Below are 18,262 nucleotides of genomic sequence, written 5' to 3'. Positions count from 1 at the left end.
CTAACTTTTAAATAAAATTACCTTTTTATATAGGTTTTAATAGCTTTTTAAACATGCCACTAATATAATATAATATTAGTATTTTAAAAGATAGGCTTTATATAGCCTAAAACGCCTAAATTATAATTTATTATTATTATTAGGGGCTCGGGGGCCTTAAGATCTTAATAAATAATCTTTAAATAATTTAAAATAAAGCTATAAAAGTTAATTAACTTATTAGTAAGCAGGCCAAAGGTAATATAAAAGGTTTAATTTATTAAAGTTACTTTTATAATATTTAATAATAAAAGGCTAAAGTGGTTAGTCTTATAAATGTAATTTATAAAAATAATATAGGGGAATTAGCAAAGTAACTTTATAAAAGACTTATATATAAAAAATAACTAAATAAGCTATTTTTCTTTCTTATTATATTTTAACTTTTAATTTAGGTTATTTTTAAAGTTATTTACAAGCGCCTGGAGCGGAGATTTACCTTTTAGCAAGGCTTAAAATTATTAAAACTAATAGTTATATATATCACGGGGTAGGAAAACTAATAATAAGCTTTTTATATAAATTTACTTAATAATCTTAAATATACAGGTCCGCTGGGTAATTTATTAATTAATAAAGGCCTTTTTTTACCTAAGCTCCGCCTGATAATATTAAACTTAAATAAATTTAGGTATAGGATTATGATTATAATAATTATTCTGGATAAAAAAATGCCAAAGTCTGTCACGCTTGTAGTGGCTTATTTAAATGCTAAATTTATAGCTAGTCTTTATAGAACTGTTATCACTGTTATGGTGTTGCAACTGCGCAGTGTTGCAATGACGCAATCCGGCGGCCTAAGGCCGCCGGGCGGAGGAACTTTGGCGCTAAACTAGCCGCATGCTAAGGCGGCAGCTAGTTATATAATATATAAAATACTAAGTTTAACTTTAAACTTTAATTTAAAAAAATTAGCAATTAGTTCCTACTATAAATATATAATACCTTTTTTATTATAGTAATTTATGTTTTTTTAAGCTTACTATAGTATATAAATATAACTTATAGTTTTAATTACTTTTTTTTTTAAAAAAAAACTTATTTTATATAATAGCTAGGTAATAAACTTAATCCCAGGGGCTAGTAAATAATACTTTAAAAAAGTAATTATAAACCTTAACTTAATAACTAATTAATATACCCAAGAAGAAATTTATAAACTTTTAATTAAAAAATTTTAAGGGCGCCCTTGCTACTAAATCCTAAATTATATAAGGAATATTAAAATATAAAGCGCCTACCCAGGGGCAAAAAAATAAAAATAGTAAAAAAATTATTAAAAAATTACAGGCAACGCTAGAAGTAATTTTAGTAAAAAAAAAAAAATTATAAAAATAAAAATATTATAAAAAAAAAGAAAAAAAATATTAATAAATTTATACTTAAATTAAAAAGGTATGCTAATAAATTGCAAGAGCTAAGGCTAAATAATAAATATATAATATACTTATTTAATTTATTAAGTAATTAATAGTTCCTTGCTAAATAAACTTTAATAACCTTATAATTTTAAAGGAAACCACCGGAGGGGTTATAGTAATAATAATATAATTTAAAAAGAACTTTTTAAAAAAGTTGCTATTTATAAAACTATACTAGGTAAATAATATTAAAAAATTTAATAATTAAAAGTTAAATATAAAAACACACTTTAAAACCTTTTTAACTTACTACCTAAATAATAACTATAAAATATTTTAATTTATTAAATTTTTAGCGGAGGACTGCAGGCGGGAATAGTTTAATATTTATAAAATAAAAATTATATTTACCTAAAAAGAATTTTTTAATATATTAATTAAAATAATTAATAATAAAACAGTGCTAGTTAATAACTTGCTAATTAAGTAAGGTAATATAAAGTAATAACTATAATAAATTATTAAGTAATTTATATAATTACTAGACTAAATTAAGAAACACCTATTTTATAAGTATAATAATAATTAGCGCCAAGGATACCTGTACTAAAAAATCCTAAAGAATATATAAAAAAAGTTTTTTATTTATAAATACTAAGAACTAAAGTGCTATAATAACTATGTATTATACTTAACAAGTGTTAAAAATAACATGCCTAAGTAAAAAAAAATAATTATAAAAAAAAAAAAAAGTTTTTTAACTAAACTTATATAAAACTACTAATAACTAAAGTTAGGGCGCTTTTTATTATTAAAAAAAGTATAAAAGTAAATACTAGTATAAAATAACCTAATAATTTAAATAATTTCTTATTTATAAAAAAGCTATACCCAGGTAAATGCTTAAACTATAGCTATATTAAATACTTTAAGTAATATTATTAGTTACCGGGCAAAGGTTAGGAAAAAAAAGTATTTTTATAATAGTAATTTTTAAGTAAATTTAGTAATATAAAAAATATAAAACCTTAAAGCTTTACGCGGTGCAAGCTTTAAAAGTTTATATAAAATAAAAAAATACACCATGGGCCTGGGTAATTTAGGTAAAAATAAAAAAAAAAAATAAAAAATAATAATATATAAGAGTTCTTATAAACTTTAAAATAAAAATAAATTTTATAAACTAGCGCTAGGTAAAGTCCTACCTAATGTAAAGTAAAAAATTAGCCTATAAAGTATATATAATTAATAGCCACATGGTAATATTCTATAAAAAATATATACTTATAGTTTATGCTAAAGATTTTACATGTAATATATAGTATTATTAATAAAATTTTAAAGCTATTAATATTAATAGTTATAATATAATTTTAGGATTTTTGTGGTTGCTAGCCGTGATACCTATTTTAAATTAGTAAACTAGTAATTAAATATATAGTTAAAAAATAAAGTATAATTTTAAATACTTGTAGTATATAATAATAGCATAAAAATATATTATAAAAATTACTGTAGGAGTTAAAGTACTTTTAATATAAATTTTTAAGTAAAAAAACCATGTTATAATATATCTTAATAAGGTAAAGGTTAAAAAAATCCTGCTACTTAAATAATATCACAAATATGTAAATATATTTTTTAAAGTAAAAGTAAATATTTTTATATTTTACTAATCCTATAATTATATAATTAAGTTATAACCTAGTMCTAAGCCTTTAAGTAAGTATATTTATTTATTATTTTTAAAAAAGCTTAAGGTTTTACGTGAATATATTAAAAAAGCACTTAAAAAAAATTAAATATACCTATTTAAAAGCCCTGCGGGAGCTTTAGTATTATTTATATTAAAAAAAAATAATAGCCTATATTTTTACATAAATTATTAAGGCCTAAATATTATTATAATTAAAAATACATACCTACTACTACTACTTAATATAACCTTTAATTATTTAAAAACAGGAAAAATTTTTACATAGCTAGATTTATAAAACATATACCATAAACTTTAAATTTATAAGAAAAATAAGTAAAAAATAGTATTTAAAATATAATTTAAACTTTATAAATACTAAGTTATATTATTTAGACTAGTAAATATACTAATAATATTTTAATTTTATATAAACCACGCCCTAGCTAGGCTAATTAATATAATTTATATTACCTATTTAAATAATATTATTATTTTCTTAAAAAACAAGAAAAAACATAAATAATATATATAAATAATCCTTAATAAACTACGTGATTTTAAGCTATATATAAAAGTTAGTAAATACTTGTTCCATGTTAAAAAAATTAACTTTTTAGGTTTTATTATAACTACTAATAAAATTAAAATAAAACCTAAAAAAGTTTAGACTATTATAAAGTGGCCAATGCCAAAAAATACAAAAAAAGTAGTATTTTTTTTAGGATTTTACAGCTTTTATTAAAGGTTTATTAAAGACTATAACTAAGTTATGGTAGTATTATTTAACCTTATAAAATTTAATATAATTATAAAATACCCATTAAAAAAAAGGCTTTAAAAATATTTAATATATTACGCCTTAAATTTATAAAATAGCTATTATTATAATACTTTAACCTAAAATTACACATGTAATTATAAATTAATACCTTAAAATATACTATTACCAGGGTATTATCCCAGCTAGTAAAAAATATATAATAATACTTAATTATTTTTTAGTCTTGTAAATTAAAAAACGCGAAAACCTAGTATAAAACCCATAACTTTAAAATACTTATAATTATAAAATGCTTTTAAGTTTAAAAATACTACCTTAAAGGTAGTAAATTCTTTATTAAGGTGCTTATAAATTATAATAATTTATAATAATTTATAATAATTAAAAACCTAACGCAAAAACAAGCGCGATAGGTTAAAAAACTTATAACTTTTAATTTTATTATTAAATATTACCCGGGGGTAAAGAACCTGGTAAATACTTTAAGTAAAAAAGTAAACTATATTCCTAAAAAAAAAAAGAAAAAAGCCGCAGGCGGGATAGTTCTTTATAAATTATAAAAGTAATTAAATAACTAACTACTATTATACCTAAAGTTTAAATTATAACTTAATATATAAGTTATTATAGTAAATAAGAACCCGCATGTAAATAAATTATAACTAAGTATTATAAAACTACTTTAGGTAGCCTAAGAATATAATAAAAAGTTTAAAAAAATAAAAAATAACCTTATAAATTTAAACTATAAAAAAAACCTTAAATATTAAAAAGTAATAAATAATAACTTACTATATTTTAAAAATTAAGTTTATATGCTAAAGTTAGTGGCACTTTATAAAAAAATTATAAAAGTAAACCATAACAAGCCCTAAGGTGGGTATTAAGGTATTAATATAACTATTATAAATATTTTTTAAAGGTACTATTGGCTAAATATAACCAAGCATATTAAAAAACATGTTAAAAAGTATAATAATTACTAATAAATTATAGTTTATAAGCATAAATTATATAAATTATTAAAATTATTAAGCCTACCAAGGGCACTTATAAAATAAATTAGTATAAACTTTATTACTAGTTTACTACCTATAAAGTATAATAAGCGTGTATATAATACTATTTTAGTAATAATTAAAATATATACTAAATTTATATAATATATTTTATATTTAAAGAATATTACCGCGGAACAACTCGCAAATACCTTTATAAATAATATTTTTTACTTTATTAGTATATTAAAAAATATGGTTAGTAACCATAAAAGTCTTTTTATTAATATATTTTAGGCTACACTAAGCCACTGCCTGGGCGTAAAATAAAAACTATTTATTATATATTACCCGTAAATAAATGGCTAAACTAAAAGGTAAAATTAAGTTTTTAAATACTACCTCCGTGCTTATGTTAACTGGCACTAAAATAATTAGTTATAATAAATTAAAATAGCGTAATTTATAAATAATAATATGTATAAGTGGTTTATAAATTACACTTTTACTAAAGCTTTTATAAATTTAAAGGTAACTATATATATTAATATTAAAAAACTTAACTAGGTATTAAAGATTAAACTTTAAAAAGTTATAAAGTTTAAGGAAATCCATGTGAATCTAAAAAAATAATTATAAAAGTTAAAAAAAGCTATAATAGTTTAATATAATAAAAAGTATAAGAAAATAAGCTTTAAAATTAATAACCATGTTATACTTTGTATAAAAAATATTAAGTTAATAAAACTAAATTATAAATTAAGTAAGATACTTATTAGTTTATTTTTAGTAATTATAAAATAAAAAAAATAGTCCTATAAGTTACTACTCCTATTAAATATATAATAACTATATAATATTTTTTATATTATACTTTTAAAACCTTACCGCGGCAACCTATTCCAAGCACTAAATATTAATTTTATATTAGTAAATAATAAGAAAAAATACTTTATTAAAAAAATTCTTAATATTTATAAATTTAAGGGTAAGGTATAATATTTTATAAAATAGCAGGAATAAAATAATATAAAAAATAATATATAAAAACTAAAGGCTTATATAGCTAAAACTATGGCACTTAAAGATTTTAAGAAAACCTATAAGAATAAATTGCGTAAAGTAAAGAAACACTAAATATAAATATTTATATTTATAACCTACGCGCATTTATAAAGAGAAAAAAAAATATATTATTTCTGCTAATTAGCGGCGCCCGCAGGGCCTTTTAATAAAAAAAAAAAAAANAAAAAAAAAAAAAAAATAATAATAAAAAATTTAAATAAGCGGCTAAGCCGCGCGGCGTGTAGCGCCTAATATATATAAAATAAGAACCAAGCCCATAAGGGCGCTAATACTAATACCTAGTATAAAAGTAACCTTAATAAAAATTTTTAAAAGTGCTAAAGCGTAGTACACCCCGTACTAAAAATAATAAAAGTTTATAAAAAAATTAGTAATATAATATAGTATAAACTAAAATATATAAATATATACTTAGTAGCTAAAGCCATACCTATATAAAAAAAGATTATAGCTACTAAAGTAGCGCTAAATAAAGGTTTAAAAATTAAAAAAAAAACTACTATAATAAATTAATAAATTAGAATATAATAATATTATAGGAAGGGAACTAACTTATATAATAAATTATTATTTTTATTAAGGGGGGCATTAACCTGCAAAGTAAAGTTAAATATAAATATAATAATATTTATAGGGTTAGCCACCTGCGTATTATTAGCTATAATAATTTACTTAATAATTACTTTAAATACTTAATAAGCTACCCTTAAGATAGTAAGGTTTTTATAAGCTTGTAAACTACTAGCTTTTATATATATAATATTAATAATATTAAAAATATTTTATAACTAATTACCTACTAAAATAATATTAATAATTATATACTTTAAGAGCGCCCTTTTTATATTATAATAAAACTAGTACTTTTTACCCCCTATATAATTATAAGTAAGGGCTTTTATTATAATATTAATAATAAATATATTTTTATTATAACACCCCGCGGTAGCAACGCATATAATATACTATAAAATATAAAAATTAAGTAGTAAAGTTATAAAGCCCGGGGGCAGCAGGGGGAGAATATTAATAAAAGCCTTATTAATAAGGGCGGCGGGGGTAATAATAAGGGTAGTAATAGTAATAATAGTAACAAGGGCCTGTAAGTATTAAAATTAAGTAATTTTAATAATTAGTATATTAATAATTATTAATATATAAGTAAAGGGCAGGAAAATATAATTTTATATGCTAAAAGTAAAATAAAAAGTAAAGGCTAAAACCAAGGCTTAATTACTATAATAAAAAAATATAAAATAAAATACTATAATAAAATAAATAACTATTAATAATAATATTTAAAATATAACATAAGATTATATTAAATATTAAAGTAAAAAAAATATAAAGCAAAGGGCGAGCGTGGGAGATTTTAAAAAAAAAAATAAGGTTAAAAACACGCGGTATAATAAAGATTATAATAAAGGTAAACTATATTTAATTTAATTACTAAAAATAGTTTTAAAAATATAAAAATAATAAGGGCTAAATATAAAAAGCTTATTAGCTAAATTAAAAAGGCAAGTGCGTAGTAAAACATAAAAAAAAGGTGGATAAAGGGCTAATATAATAATATGTTAATAATTAAAATAAAATAACTATATATTATAAATAACTACTAAAGGTATTAAAAAAAGCGTAAAAATAAGGAGATTTAGCTATTTAAAGCTTAAAGCTTTATTATAAAAACTAAGTATAAAGTAAAATAAAATATATAAGCCTAATAATATTAATATAAAATTAATATTATTAAAATAAATAATATAATACTTAAAAAGCATAAAAAAAAATAAATATAAGGTATTTTAACCCTAGGAATATAATTAAATAATTAAAAAGTAATAAAAATATAATAAAAAGGTGTATACTTATGGCAGGCATTTTTAATTAAGTTATAAAAAAAACTTAAAAAAAAAAAAAAAAAGAGATTATAAAGGCACTTTAGTATTAAAACTAAGATATTATACCTAGTTACTACAAGCAGTAATACTATATTTAAATTTAAAAGTAAAATAAGGTAATTAAATTAATTTTTTATACTTAACTTTAAATATAAATTATATATAAATTATAATACTTTATAAACCTGGAGATAGCTTATTTTATAGCGCTTAATAAGATTTATAATTTAAACTATATTTTATAAAATATAAATATAAATTTATAAATTGCAAGGGCGCGATTACTTAAAAAAAAAAAGTATTATTATTATTATTATAATATTATAACTATATAATATTATAATAATATAATCTAGTAGCCTAAGGCCGCCGGGCGGAGGAACTTTAATATTAAACTAGCCGCATGCTAAGGTAGCGGCCAGTTATATAATATATAAAATACTAAGTTTAACTTTAAACTTTAACTTAAAAAAATCAGCAATTAGTCCCTACTATAAATACACGACGCCTTTCCTATTACAGTAATTCACGTTCTCCTAAGCTCACCGCAGTATATAAACGCGACTCACAAGAACCGCGCGTTATACCCTGGGGGTTATACTTAAGGCTATAAGTATAGTAAAAATAGATAGCTTTAACCCAGCTGTATTTATCTTTATTAAATTATTTTTTAAAAACTATATATTAATGATCCCGGGCCTATTGCTGGGCGGCTTCTAGTACTTAGGCTTTAAAGGTATATAATTATTTAGGGGGTAAAAATAAAGGGCCGTTATTATTAAGGCGTTTAGCATTAAATTTAGTGGGGTTAATATCAGGGGCAGGAATATATTTAAAAATAAAGCTATTATTATTTCCAGGCCAGATTTCTGGTTTGTTATTTTTAGTATTTATAGCTTAAATTTATATAAAACTGTTATATAAATCTCAGCCCACGGTTTTTAACAAAAATCACCACTAATTATATAAGGAGTTAAGACGTGGCTGACTTGGCTTGGAAACAGAAAAACTAGCTATCCGGACCGCTTCCCAATTGGGATTCCGCTTTATAAAACCCTGTTAAATAGTTGAATTACCCTGTCGAAAAAGACTAACTCATTTCCCCGCCTCGACTGTGGATCACTGTTGGCACCACCGACTCGCATTTTACTTAGTAGACTTTTTTAATAATTACTCTTCAGAAGACTCGTTCTTGGCTACACTTGACATTCTGAAGATAGCAAGCCAGTTTGCTTTTTGCTGGTGAGACATCACAACAGGCAGCCCCTACTTGATTCTGCCACTGTCAGCTCAGCCTGTTTCACCAGACAAACCTCCGAGAGCTAACTCATACCGCTGCAGTCCTACCAGAACGTATGCTCTTACCTCTCACCGGAATCGAGCTTGAATCAGTCTGTCAACGGCAACACGTACTCAAATACTACAGGAAATCAAGATGGCGCCGCGCGGCCGTGGAGGAAAGTTCTCTAAACCGAGCCGAGGAGGTATTACGCCCGTCTTATCTACTTAGATATACTGAAGAGAGAGAGACAGCTGACCAGCCCGCGCGTAGGTGGAAAACACTTCAGCCGCGACATTCAAACCGTGGACAAAGAAGGAAACCCCGTTAGCATGTGGCGGGTACGTTTCTACCAATCTCACCATCTTTTGAACCAGACGCGCCAACTAAGAGATTCGCAAACTCCAGGAGCCCGCTGATGACCCCGAAACTTCCGAAGAAGAAGAAGAAGAAGCCTCAACAGAAGATTCCGACTCCGAGTCCGAGAACGAAGCCGACCCAAGCACCACAACACCCAACTTTCCCCGCGACGCCCCAGCCCAGGGCAAACCGGAGCTAAGTCGCGAAGAACGCCGCGCAGCCGCAAAGGCTAAGAAAGCCGCTGTCGCCGCGCGCAAGGCGCAAGGTCCCGCACAACCAGGGGATATTCCACCCAGCGACTCCGAGTCCGAAGCACCCGTGACAAATGGCGATAAGAACCAAGGTAAAGCCAGTGCCGCCGCAGTAGGCTCAGAGGACTCAGACCTTGATCTTCCCTCCAATCCAAATTACGCAAAACCGAAGAAGACGCATGATGGTGAAGAAGGGGAAGCGCAGCTGTCACGTCGGGAACGGGAGGCTCTTGAGGCACAACAGGCACGTGAGCGGTATATGAAGCTTCATGCGGAGGGGAAGACAGATGAGGCGCGGGCGGATCTGGCGCGGTTAGCGATTGTGAAGGAGAGGCGGGAGCAGGAGAGGCTGCGGAAGGAGGCTGAGAAGGAGGAGAAGGCAGAGCTTGCCAAGCAGAGGGCCGAAGAGAGGGAGAAAAGACTCGCCAAGGGGGGAAAGAAGAAGGGGGCGAAGAAATAGATAAACGCCAATATGCGCTATCTATTCAGTGCGCTCGAATTTCTGGGTGCACCTCTGGCTATATGGTGGAGCAATAGAGGTTTTTCTTTCTAGTTGTGCAATGTCTCAAGGGAGGTATCAGAGCATAAACACTTCACTGACCATGAAGCCCGCTATAAACCTGCTAAAGTAACGTGATAGACGACATGCCAAATATAAAGATGATGCGATATAAACAACCTGGAGGTTTCATGTAACTAGCGCCTGCCCATTTGCAACACAAAACGAAACCACCATATATGCATAGAAAGACACCGAGTGAGGCCACCTCACTTAAACGCCCCAGAACAACCACTCCACGCTGCGGCCCTGCATCACGACACCCCACCCCGCAATAAGACTAACAAGCCACAAGATTGCGAATACCAAGATTGGAAGCAAAAGTAGTTCTGTGTTGTGCAGGAATGGGAGGGCGTTGTATCCGAGAAAGGAGATGTAAGTATAGTATGTGACTGCGGAGAGATAAAGCGTGTTGCCAAGGAAGGCAGCGAGAAAGTTGCTCGGACTGTGGGTGAGAAATGGGAGGACGAGGAATTGCACGACATAGAGGTGAAGGTAGAGGGGGAAAAAGGCGCGATTAGAGACCTGCCAAATATCAGTTCCATTAGCCTTCTGACCTCACGCATATACACTTTGATCCAGAGCTGGAGACATACATCGAAACAGTACCCAAATTCCAACTGATCTTTCTCACCGGGCTGTGTGAAGAGACCTTGCGCCGCGCCGCGCCGTCGTCCGCGAATGCGCAGGCCTGTTATTGATGCCGCGGCGCCGTTGGGCCCAAAGAGGCGGCCAATGACAAAGTAGCCTATTGTTGAGACAAGAAGCGAAGACCCTATAAAGTGAACGACGACAAAAAAGAAGAAAAGGCGCATAGTAGATCCGAAAGAGGGGGCGTATGCGAGGCCCCAGGCGAGGGCTGTGAGAAGGAGGAAGAAGGAGAGGAGGTAAGCGAAGGACGGGTCGGGTCGGTGCCATGTATTCTTCGTTTCTTAAGACTGAAATTTAGCTGACCGAGTGAAGTTTCTCAGGCTAGACGGAGAACGTACGTTTCTATTGTAGTTTTCGTTAGCAGGAGATCCCAAGAGTATAGGTAGAGTAAGACGTACATGGTAGTATATCGACTTGAAGACCTTCTTCGGCGCGATCATGAGCGACGTCATTTCCCAGATGGCCATCTCAAAGTCCATTTGCGGAAACTTCAACATCCTGCAAGGCATCGAGTTAGCCGGGCGTCCTCCGGGCACCATTGGTTGGCCCGTACCTCTTGAAGAAACGCGGCATCCGCATAGTGCTCGAGCCGCGGTTTGCGGGCAGGCCGCCGAAGTTGGGAGAGCTGCCATGTTGTCGAGGAACGGATATATGCGGGTTCATATCGTGTGAGCCCTGGCAAGGATGTGAGGAGAGAAAGAAAGCAATCTCATATACAGCGAGGTGTAACAGTTGGAGAGAAGTAATAATACAGAGTTGTTCGGGTTGATTGTTTGGTGTCATAGGTTATGTCATCCGGCGGTTGGCTGGTGCTTCGGGCTATTGTATTCCCGTTCCAGTAAGCATATAATGTCTGTTTTATGTCTATGCACTTCCAGGTTTGTGCCACGGAGATCCATGCCTCCAGTGCATGCTGCACCGTTGGAGAGCTACAGAGTCACGAGTGGACAGTGGTTACTGGAGGGATTTTGTTGCTTCTGCGGAGACTGCAATGGCTGAGATGTCACTGTGGTGTATCCTCTGCATGTCGGCATTTTCCCATGTTTGGTGGCTCTCCAATCTAGTCTATGGATTGATCGATGGAGACTCGAGGGTGCCCTGTAGGACTAGATGTTTCCATTCCGTGAATGAATTCAATCAGGCGAAGTGAAGAACTTAGCAGTCACTGAGTCAACAGATCTCGGTAGTGGACAGTCGCGAACTAGGGGTTGATTTAAGGGCGACTTTAGATACCGACTACCGAGTGTAGTGTCGGCTTTGAGTCTTTGACGGCACAGATTGATACCAGCATCTCAGTCAAAAAGTTAAAAGCATCCTAGTATTGGATAGAGTTGAGACACGTCAATAATCCTGGATGATCCTGACGTGCAATCGGATCTATCGTGTCGTGTGCAGCTGGCTGTGGGATCAGTCTCCAAAACTCGACTGTATACGGAGTACGGAGTCTTGATGATCAAGATGGAGTCGATGGACGCTAGTAGATGTGCTTAACGATTCCCCCGAGGATTTATGATGATGAAACGGCGGGAACCTCCAAGTCCAACGTAGGTAGAGTAGATAGCCTTGCAGAATCTCGAACGCTGAACGCCAGACGATGTCCCCCATCGGTCGACCTTGCCCCTGACCCGGGCAGTGTCTAGGCCGGGGATGGTCTAGCCGTGCCAACTGGTAGAGACGCTAAGCGGGACTATCGCCTTTGGCATTTGGTTTCTCCCGGAATTTATATTGCTTCTTCTAGCCCACCCAGTCCCCCATCCATGGTCCTCCACTCTCTCCACTGTCGCCTCCATTATCCCGGTCGCTCTTTTTCTGCCTTTACATCGCAGTCTCGTTTCTTCACCTTGCGAGTCCGAGCCCCGGTAGAGTCCCTGGAGAACCGCACACTCTCTTCTCCCGGACCGTGGTTATCTATTGCCGTCCCTGGTCCGCTCCCTCCCTTGGTTCGTCTCCCCTGCCGGCTGTGACTTTTGCACCCTTGGGTTGCTGATTGATAAAAGCGGACAAGATAGTAAAGGAAAACAAAAGTTCGTTCCAATCCATTCTAATATCACCCACGTTCTGCTGTCTGTGGCAGCCCTCGAGGATCTATTCTACCCCTTACACATTACACCGCAGTGATCGTGGACCTTCCTCTCACGCCATGCCTAGGTGATACAGAATACAAACTGCCCGTTTCGCTTGGCCGGCATACGATTGAGCCCAATTCCTGGACACTGCATATATATTTTCTACGACCCCCATCCTCACGACGAATTTCTGATCGACGTCTTTCGACCCTCGTTCGATGCCGAAGTCATTCGAAGTGTGACCCTCTTTAGCTATGAGTCGATCTATGCGATCCGGCAGCGTCACAGTGACATCCCAGCACCATGATTTGGATACTGCCTCACCTCCTCGAACACCCCCAGGACCTTCCAGTTACAAAGTTAAGAGGGGTCGTCACCCACGGCCCTCAGTTCGCGAGACCTTCCTCGATGATTTTAATGACAATGCCAATGATAGCTACGACTCCGGCGATGAGCGAGATCCTCATGACCTGTCGCTGTCCCCTGGGCATGCTGCCCGCACGTCAATAGTCGACAATATGTTGCTTTCCTTAGACCAGTTCTCTTCCGGGAATGCCGTGTTAGACGACTATCGTCTCTTCAGCTCCGCCTTCGAATCTCCTAAATACTCACGATCTTCCCAAGATACAGTGGCACAGCGCCGATACAGGGGCCATACATCTTCATCTTCGCTCTCGTCAGATGTGGAATACGGGTATGACGAGGGCGCCAGCCGATACGCATCTCAGCATGCTAGAGGACGTCGGAGCAACAGTGGCTCAAATTTCAATGCAGGTGTGAGAAGGTTCGAAAGCACGCGGAGCCGCGATGGGTCTGCCTCCCACTTCGATTACCGAACCAGTATCACTGCACCTGCAACTCGCGCTGGGAGGAAAAGCAGCAAGGGGAGCACGTCTTCTAACTTGGATTTTGGTCCTTCATTCTCGCGACGCCAGATCGAGCCGACTAGCGAGAGGCGATCGGCGAGCTTTGACATGGGTACGAGGAGACCGTTTATGACCTCTCCGGGTTCCTCCTCAGACTATGATTCGATGGCATATGACGGCCTGGATGCAGCGCCCATGCCTAGCGTTCCCGCGGGCCCAAGGAAACACCACCCGCCATCCCAAGAATTCGGCAATAATACTCTAAAATCCCAGTCATCGCGCACCCCAGTGGCATCACGAAGGAACAGCATCAAATCCTCGCGGACCACACAATCGCGGAAGCCTCGCCCTGAAAACCTCGGTACGGCAGCTATGAGATCCCGGGACCATGAATTTGCGCTCTTGGGCGACGCTGATCTTGAGCCCCCGCCGAACATATCATCTTCGCTAGACCCGCCAGCGCCAAGTCCAACAATTTCGTTCAATAAGACTGCATTCCCCCTTCCAGAACCAACCCCGACTAAGGAGCGTCCGGGTTTCTTCCGTCGTGTTTTCGGATCCTCGAAAAGCCCTGGTATGATGCCGTTCGACGGCTCGTCCGATTATCCACCTTTGAGGGAATCTGACTCAAGGGATGTAAATGGGACTAGCGCTAGCCCACGAGCACGCAGTCAACCGCAGAAAACAAGCGCAGCTGGCACTCATATGCCTCGTGAGGGTGCCCAGGTGGTGAGCAAGAAGCCATCCTTCTTCCGCCGGCGGAAGAAGTCGGTCGCGGAGAATGTTCCGCCTCCAATCATCCTTCCCCAGAACCTTGGAACCAAGGCCGTGGGAATAATGAAGCCGGACCCTAGCCCAGTCAGCAGCCTGCGAAAGGTTATGCATCCATATCTTGCAGATGCTATTCCCAACAATAGCTCTCCTGTAGTGGATTATTCCACCGAATCCTCAGATTGGAGTACTGCGGCTAATGATCCAGACAACAAGAAATCGGATGATGCTTTGAGGCGCAAGGAGAAGGGCAATTCCCTAACCATTCACACAGGGCCCAAGGCTAAATACAGCCTTTACCCTGCGAGCGCAATTAGCCATGCACCTGATACGTCCTTTCTGGGAACCAGTAGCGGCGATGAAGAGCCTGTTGATAAATCAAACGGGCCGGAAGTCACACCACCGGTGCCACCGCGCTCCTCTCGCCGACGAGCGAGGGACAGCGCTAAGTCGGAACGCAGTGACGCAAAGACCGTGGAGACAAAACAGGGGGCTGAAACATCTCGAGACAAGTTGACAATATTGGAAAACTTGCGTCCTACCTCGTTATCTCCTGTCGCCGAGCGTTCTTCAATCCAGTCGGCCACGCTTCCTACTATCGAGACGCCTGACGACGATTCAAACTCAAACCTTACAAAGGAATTGGAAGATAAAGACATGTACGATGCAACCATATGGAATGATGATTCTGATGCGCCCAGCAAACTATCTACTCCGATTATCGACAAAGAGTCTTCCCGGGCCTCGGGCTCTGAGGCTTTCAAATATCAGACCGCGACTAATACCCCCATAGCACCGCAAGGATATCAGTGGAAGTCTGCCAAAAACGACGGCTCTCCGGGTGACACATTATCAGAGATACCCAGCAGCGAAGAGAAGCAACAAGCGCAGAAGCTGTATGATGGCCATGATGAGTTTGTTGGGGATGAACCAGCTGCTGCCTGGCTCGGTAGTCCTGACCGTGCCAAAATCCGAGCAGCATATATGGCTTTGTTCGACTGGTCTAACATGAACATCCTTGCAGCTCTTCGCGGATTATGTCTCCGATTGCTTTTAAAGGGGGAGACCCAGCAAGTTGATCGCGTTCTGGATGCCTTTTCGACAAGATGGTGCCAATGCAACCCCCACCACGGCTTTAAGGCGGCCGGTAAGCCGATAACTCCCTTCGTCAAAATCTAAGCGCTGACCCGATCTTAGATGTTGTACACACAGTTTGTTATTCTTTGCTCTTATTGAACACAGACTTGCACCTTGCGGATATCGAGCAGAAGATGACCAAAGCACAATTCGTCCGCAACACAATGCCCACAATTCAACGGGTGGCCGCCGATGCCGCGCCGGACGAGTTGAGTAACAGAGCGACTGGTTTGAATCTGGACTCTGGCCTTTCATCTTCTCGATCTGCCACGTTTCCTACCGACGAGTTGGAACCAGGCAATGCAAATACAGATAAGCCAATCACCACTCCCGGGAAATTGGCAAACCGTCTGTCTCGGACAGATTTAGGGACGAAAATGACAAACGACGCCGAGGACGAGATTGGTCCATTGGTCAATACTCCATTCTATGGTACAGCAAAAGCCTGGGAGCAGCAAGTTGAAACGGTCCTGCGAGGGTTTTACTCATCGATCCATAAACAAAGGCTTCCACTACTTCGTGCCCAAACTGAGAAAGACGTACCTCGCACAGCATCGAGCGCTATGCTTGGCCCAAATTCCGGACCCCATGGCCTTCGAAGAAGTCCCAGTACTGTCAGCAAAAGTGGCTCCGACATCTTCCCGCGGGGTCGTTCCGCTGACTCTCGCTTTGGTACCGCACGCTGGTCTTCCAAACCTCGTTCGCGAGCGCGGCTATACCCTCCATCTACTCTAGGCTCTAGCCGAACAAGCTTGGATGATCAATCATCTCTCTGGAGTCCATCTGGATCCAGTACCTGGAGCAAGTACTCTCTAGGAAAGCTGACATCCGCCTCTGTTGACTCGTTTGCTTCAGGTTATCCGCATGCAGACTATCAACAGTCCATCGGGTTCGCCAACGCGCTCAGCCAGGCAATCATTCGCGAAGACTCTGCTCATTCCATTGCTAGCACTGAAGATCCGGAGCGGACCGGTCAACTTCTCGAGGATGAGACCTTGGAGCTGGCCGGCGCACCGTGGGCTAAAGAGGGAAACTTAAAGCACAAGCACCACCTGGATTCCGTTGATAAGCGGGCGAAAGACCGCAACTGGAATGAATGCTTCGCTGTGATCCAGCAGGGGTGGATGCGTCTTTTCTCGTTCAACGCATCAAAAACAATGAAACAAAAGTCTAAGCAGCGACCGCCTGGCGGCGTTGTCGTGGGCGGAGGTAACTGGACCGAGAACGCCGAAGAAATCTGGAAATTTCTCTTGCGCCAATCCATTGCCAGCGCGCTCCCGCCTCCAGGCTACTCAAAGTCTCGCCCCCACGTCTGGGCTTTGAGCCTACCAACTGGTGCGGTGCACCTTTTCCAGGCAGGCACGCCGGAAATCGTCCGTGAATTCGTCTCCAGTGCCAACTATTGGAGCGCCAGACTCTCCAAAGAGCCTCTTATCGGTGGTATCAGTAATATTGAATACGGATGGAGTGACGCGGTTATTAACAGTGCGTTGATCAACCATGATTCAAATCGATCGCCGCCGTCTTCGTCTGGACCCGGGCCGCGGCCTAGCATACAGAGTTCTATTCGGAGCTCTATCGATCAACAGGTTGTCCGTCCCAAGTTGCCCGCGGACAGAGTGAACATCAGCGACTGGACCCCACCGCAGCAAAGTATGATGGCCGCCAGTCTTAGCGAAGCTGATCAGTTGATCTCTCTGCAAACGTACGTCAAAAACGTCGAGGACGAGCTGCAACGGCATAACGAACTTCGGCCTGCTATGGTGCTTGCTTTCTCTCCACGGCATCCAAATGCGGCAAAATCCATGGTCAACTGGGAGCGGAAGTCGTCCTACCTGTTGCGGGAAATTGTGAAATTCCGTACATACATTGATTCCCTCCAAAATGCAATTCACGCAAAGAACAAGATATTCGCTGATCGGGAGGATCAATCAAAGCCTCTCGAGTCGTGAGCTCTAATGTTTTCCCAAATATAATCATATTTTTCCCACCCGGCGAGGTACTTCGGCACGATATAATGTATTATACCCTTCAAGAGCTCAGTCTGTCTGTACATATAACAATTGAGACGCATACTTCATGATTACAAGTGTTGTAGTATGTAATTTAATTTCATCCCCTCTCCTTCGTGCCATGACTTGAGCTTTGACAATATTATGCAGATAAGATAAATGCCTGCTTGATTTATTGTGATCTGGATGTTATAGTCCAGTATTCTACATTGATAATTCCTGCATAGAGAATTTCTGTAGTAAACCCGTTGAATAAGTTCTGGTATGAGTGAGGTGAGGCAGGAGAGGTCTTGGCTCAAACTCAATAAACTAAAAGATTCACCACAACAAACACTCAACGGCTGTCTTCGCCCTTCATCTCCCCTTCTTGGTTGATGTCACTCTCTTCACCGGCTATCCATCAACAAAAGCAAAAAAAAAAAAAAAAAAAAAAAAAAAAAAGCTA

At 36.4% G+C, this 18,262-nt stretch overlaps 3 protein-coding genes across 3 annotated transcripts; 2 read left to right on the top strand and 1 right to left on the bottom strand.

The window, feature by feature from the left end:
• Nucleotides 1-9,300: 9,300 nt before the first annotated feature.
• DSM5745_03822 (PDGFA associated 1 family protein) lies at nt 9,301-10,215 on the top strand (the record flags this gene model as incomplete). Its single annotated transcript, XM_026745838.1, has 3 exons — nt 9,301-9,349; nt 9,418-9,485; nt 9,553-10,215. The coding sequence occupies 3 exons, from the start codon at nt 9,301-9,303 to the stop codon at nt 10,213-10,215; spliced, it is 780 nt and encodes a 259-aa protein (XP_026606704.1).
• A 312-nt stretch (nt 10,216-10,527) lies between these two features.
• DSM5745_03821 (unc-50 family protein) lies at nt 10,528-11,597 on the bottom strand (the record flags this gene model as incomplete). Its single annotated transcript, XM_026745837.1, has 3 exons — nt 10,528-10,839; nt 10,911-11,237; nt 11,304-11,597. 3 exons carry the CDS (start codon nt 11,595-11,597, stop codon nt 10,528-10,530), a joined length of 933 nt encoding a protein of 310 aa, XP_026606703.1.
• A 1,700-nt stretch (nt 11,598-13,297) lies between these two features.
• Nucleotides 13,298-17,757, top strand: DSM5745_03820 (Sec7 domain protein; the record flags this gene model as incomplete). The annotated part of the gene is made up of 2 exons (XM_026745836.1): nt 13,298-15,815; nt 15,866-17,757. 2 exons carry the CDS (start codon nt 13,298-13,300, stop codon nt 17,755-17,757), a joined length of 4,410 nt encoding a protein of 1,469 aa, XP_026606702.1.
• Between the last annotated feature and the right edge of the window lie 505 nt (nt 17,758-18,262).

This window comes from Aspergillus mulundensis (genome assembly GCF_003369625.1).
Source record: "Aspergillus mulundensis strain DSM 5745 chromosome Unknown scaffold_2, whole genome shotgun sequence".
Taxonomy (NCBI): Eukaryota; Fungi; Ascomycota; class Eurotiomycetes; order Eurotiales; family Aspergillaceae; genus Aspergillus; species Aspergillus mulundensis.
The sequence above is the reverse complement of the archived record's forward strand: the minus strand, read 5'-3'. Positions and strand labels throughout refer to the sequence as shown.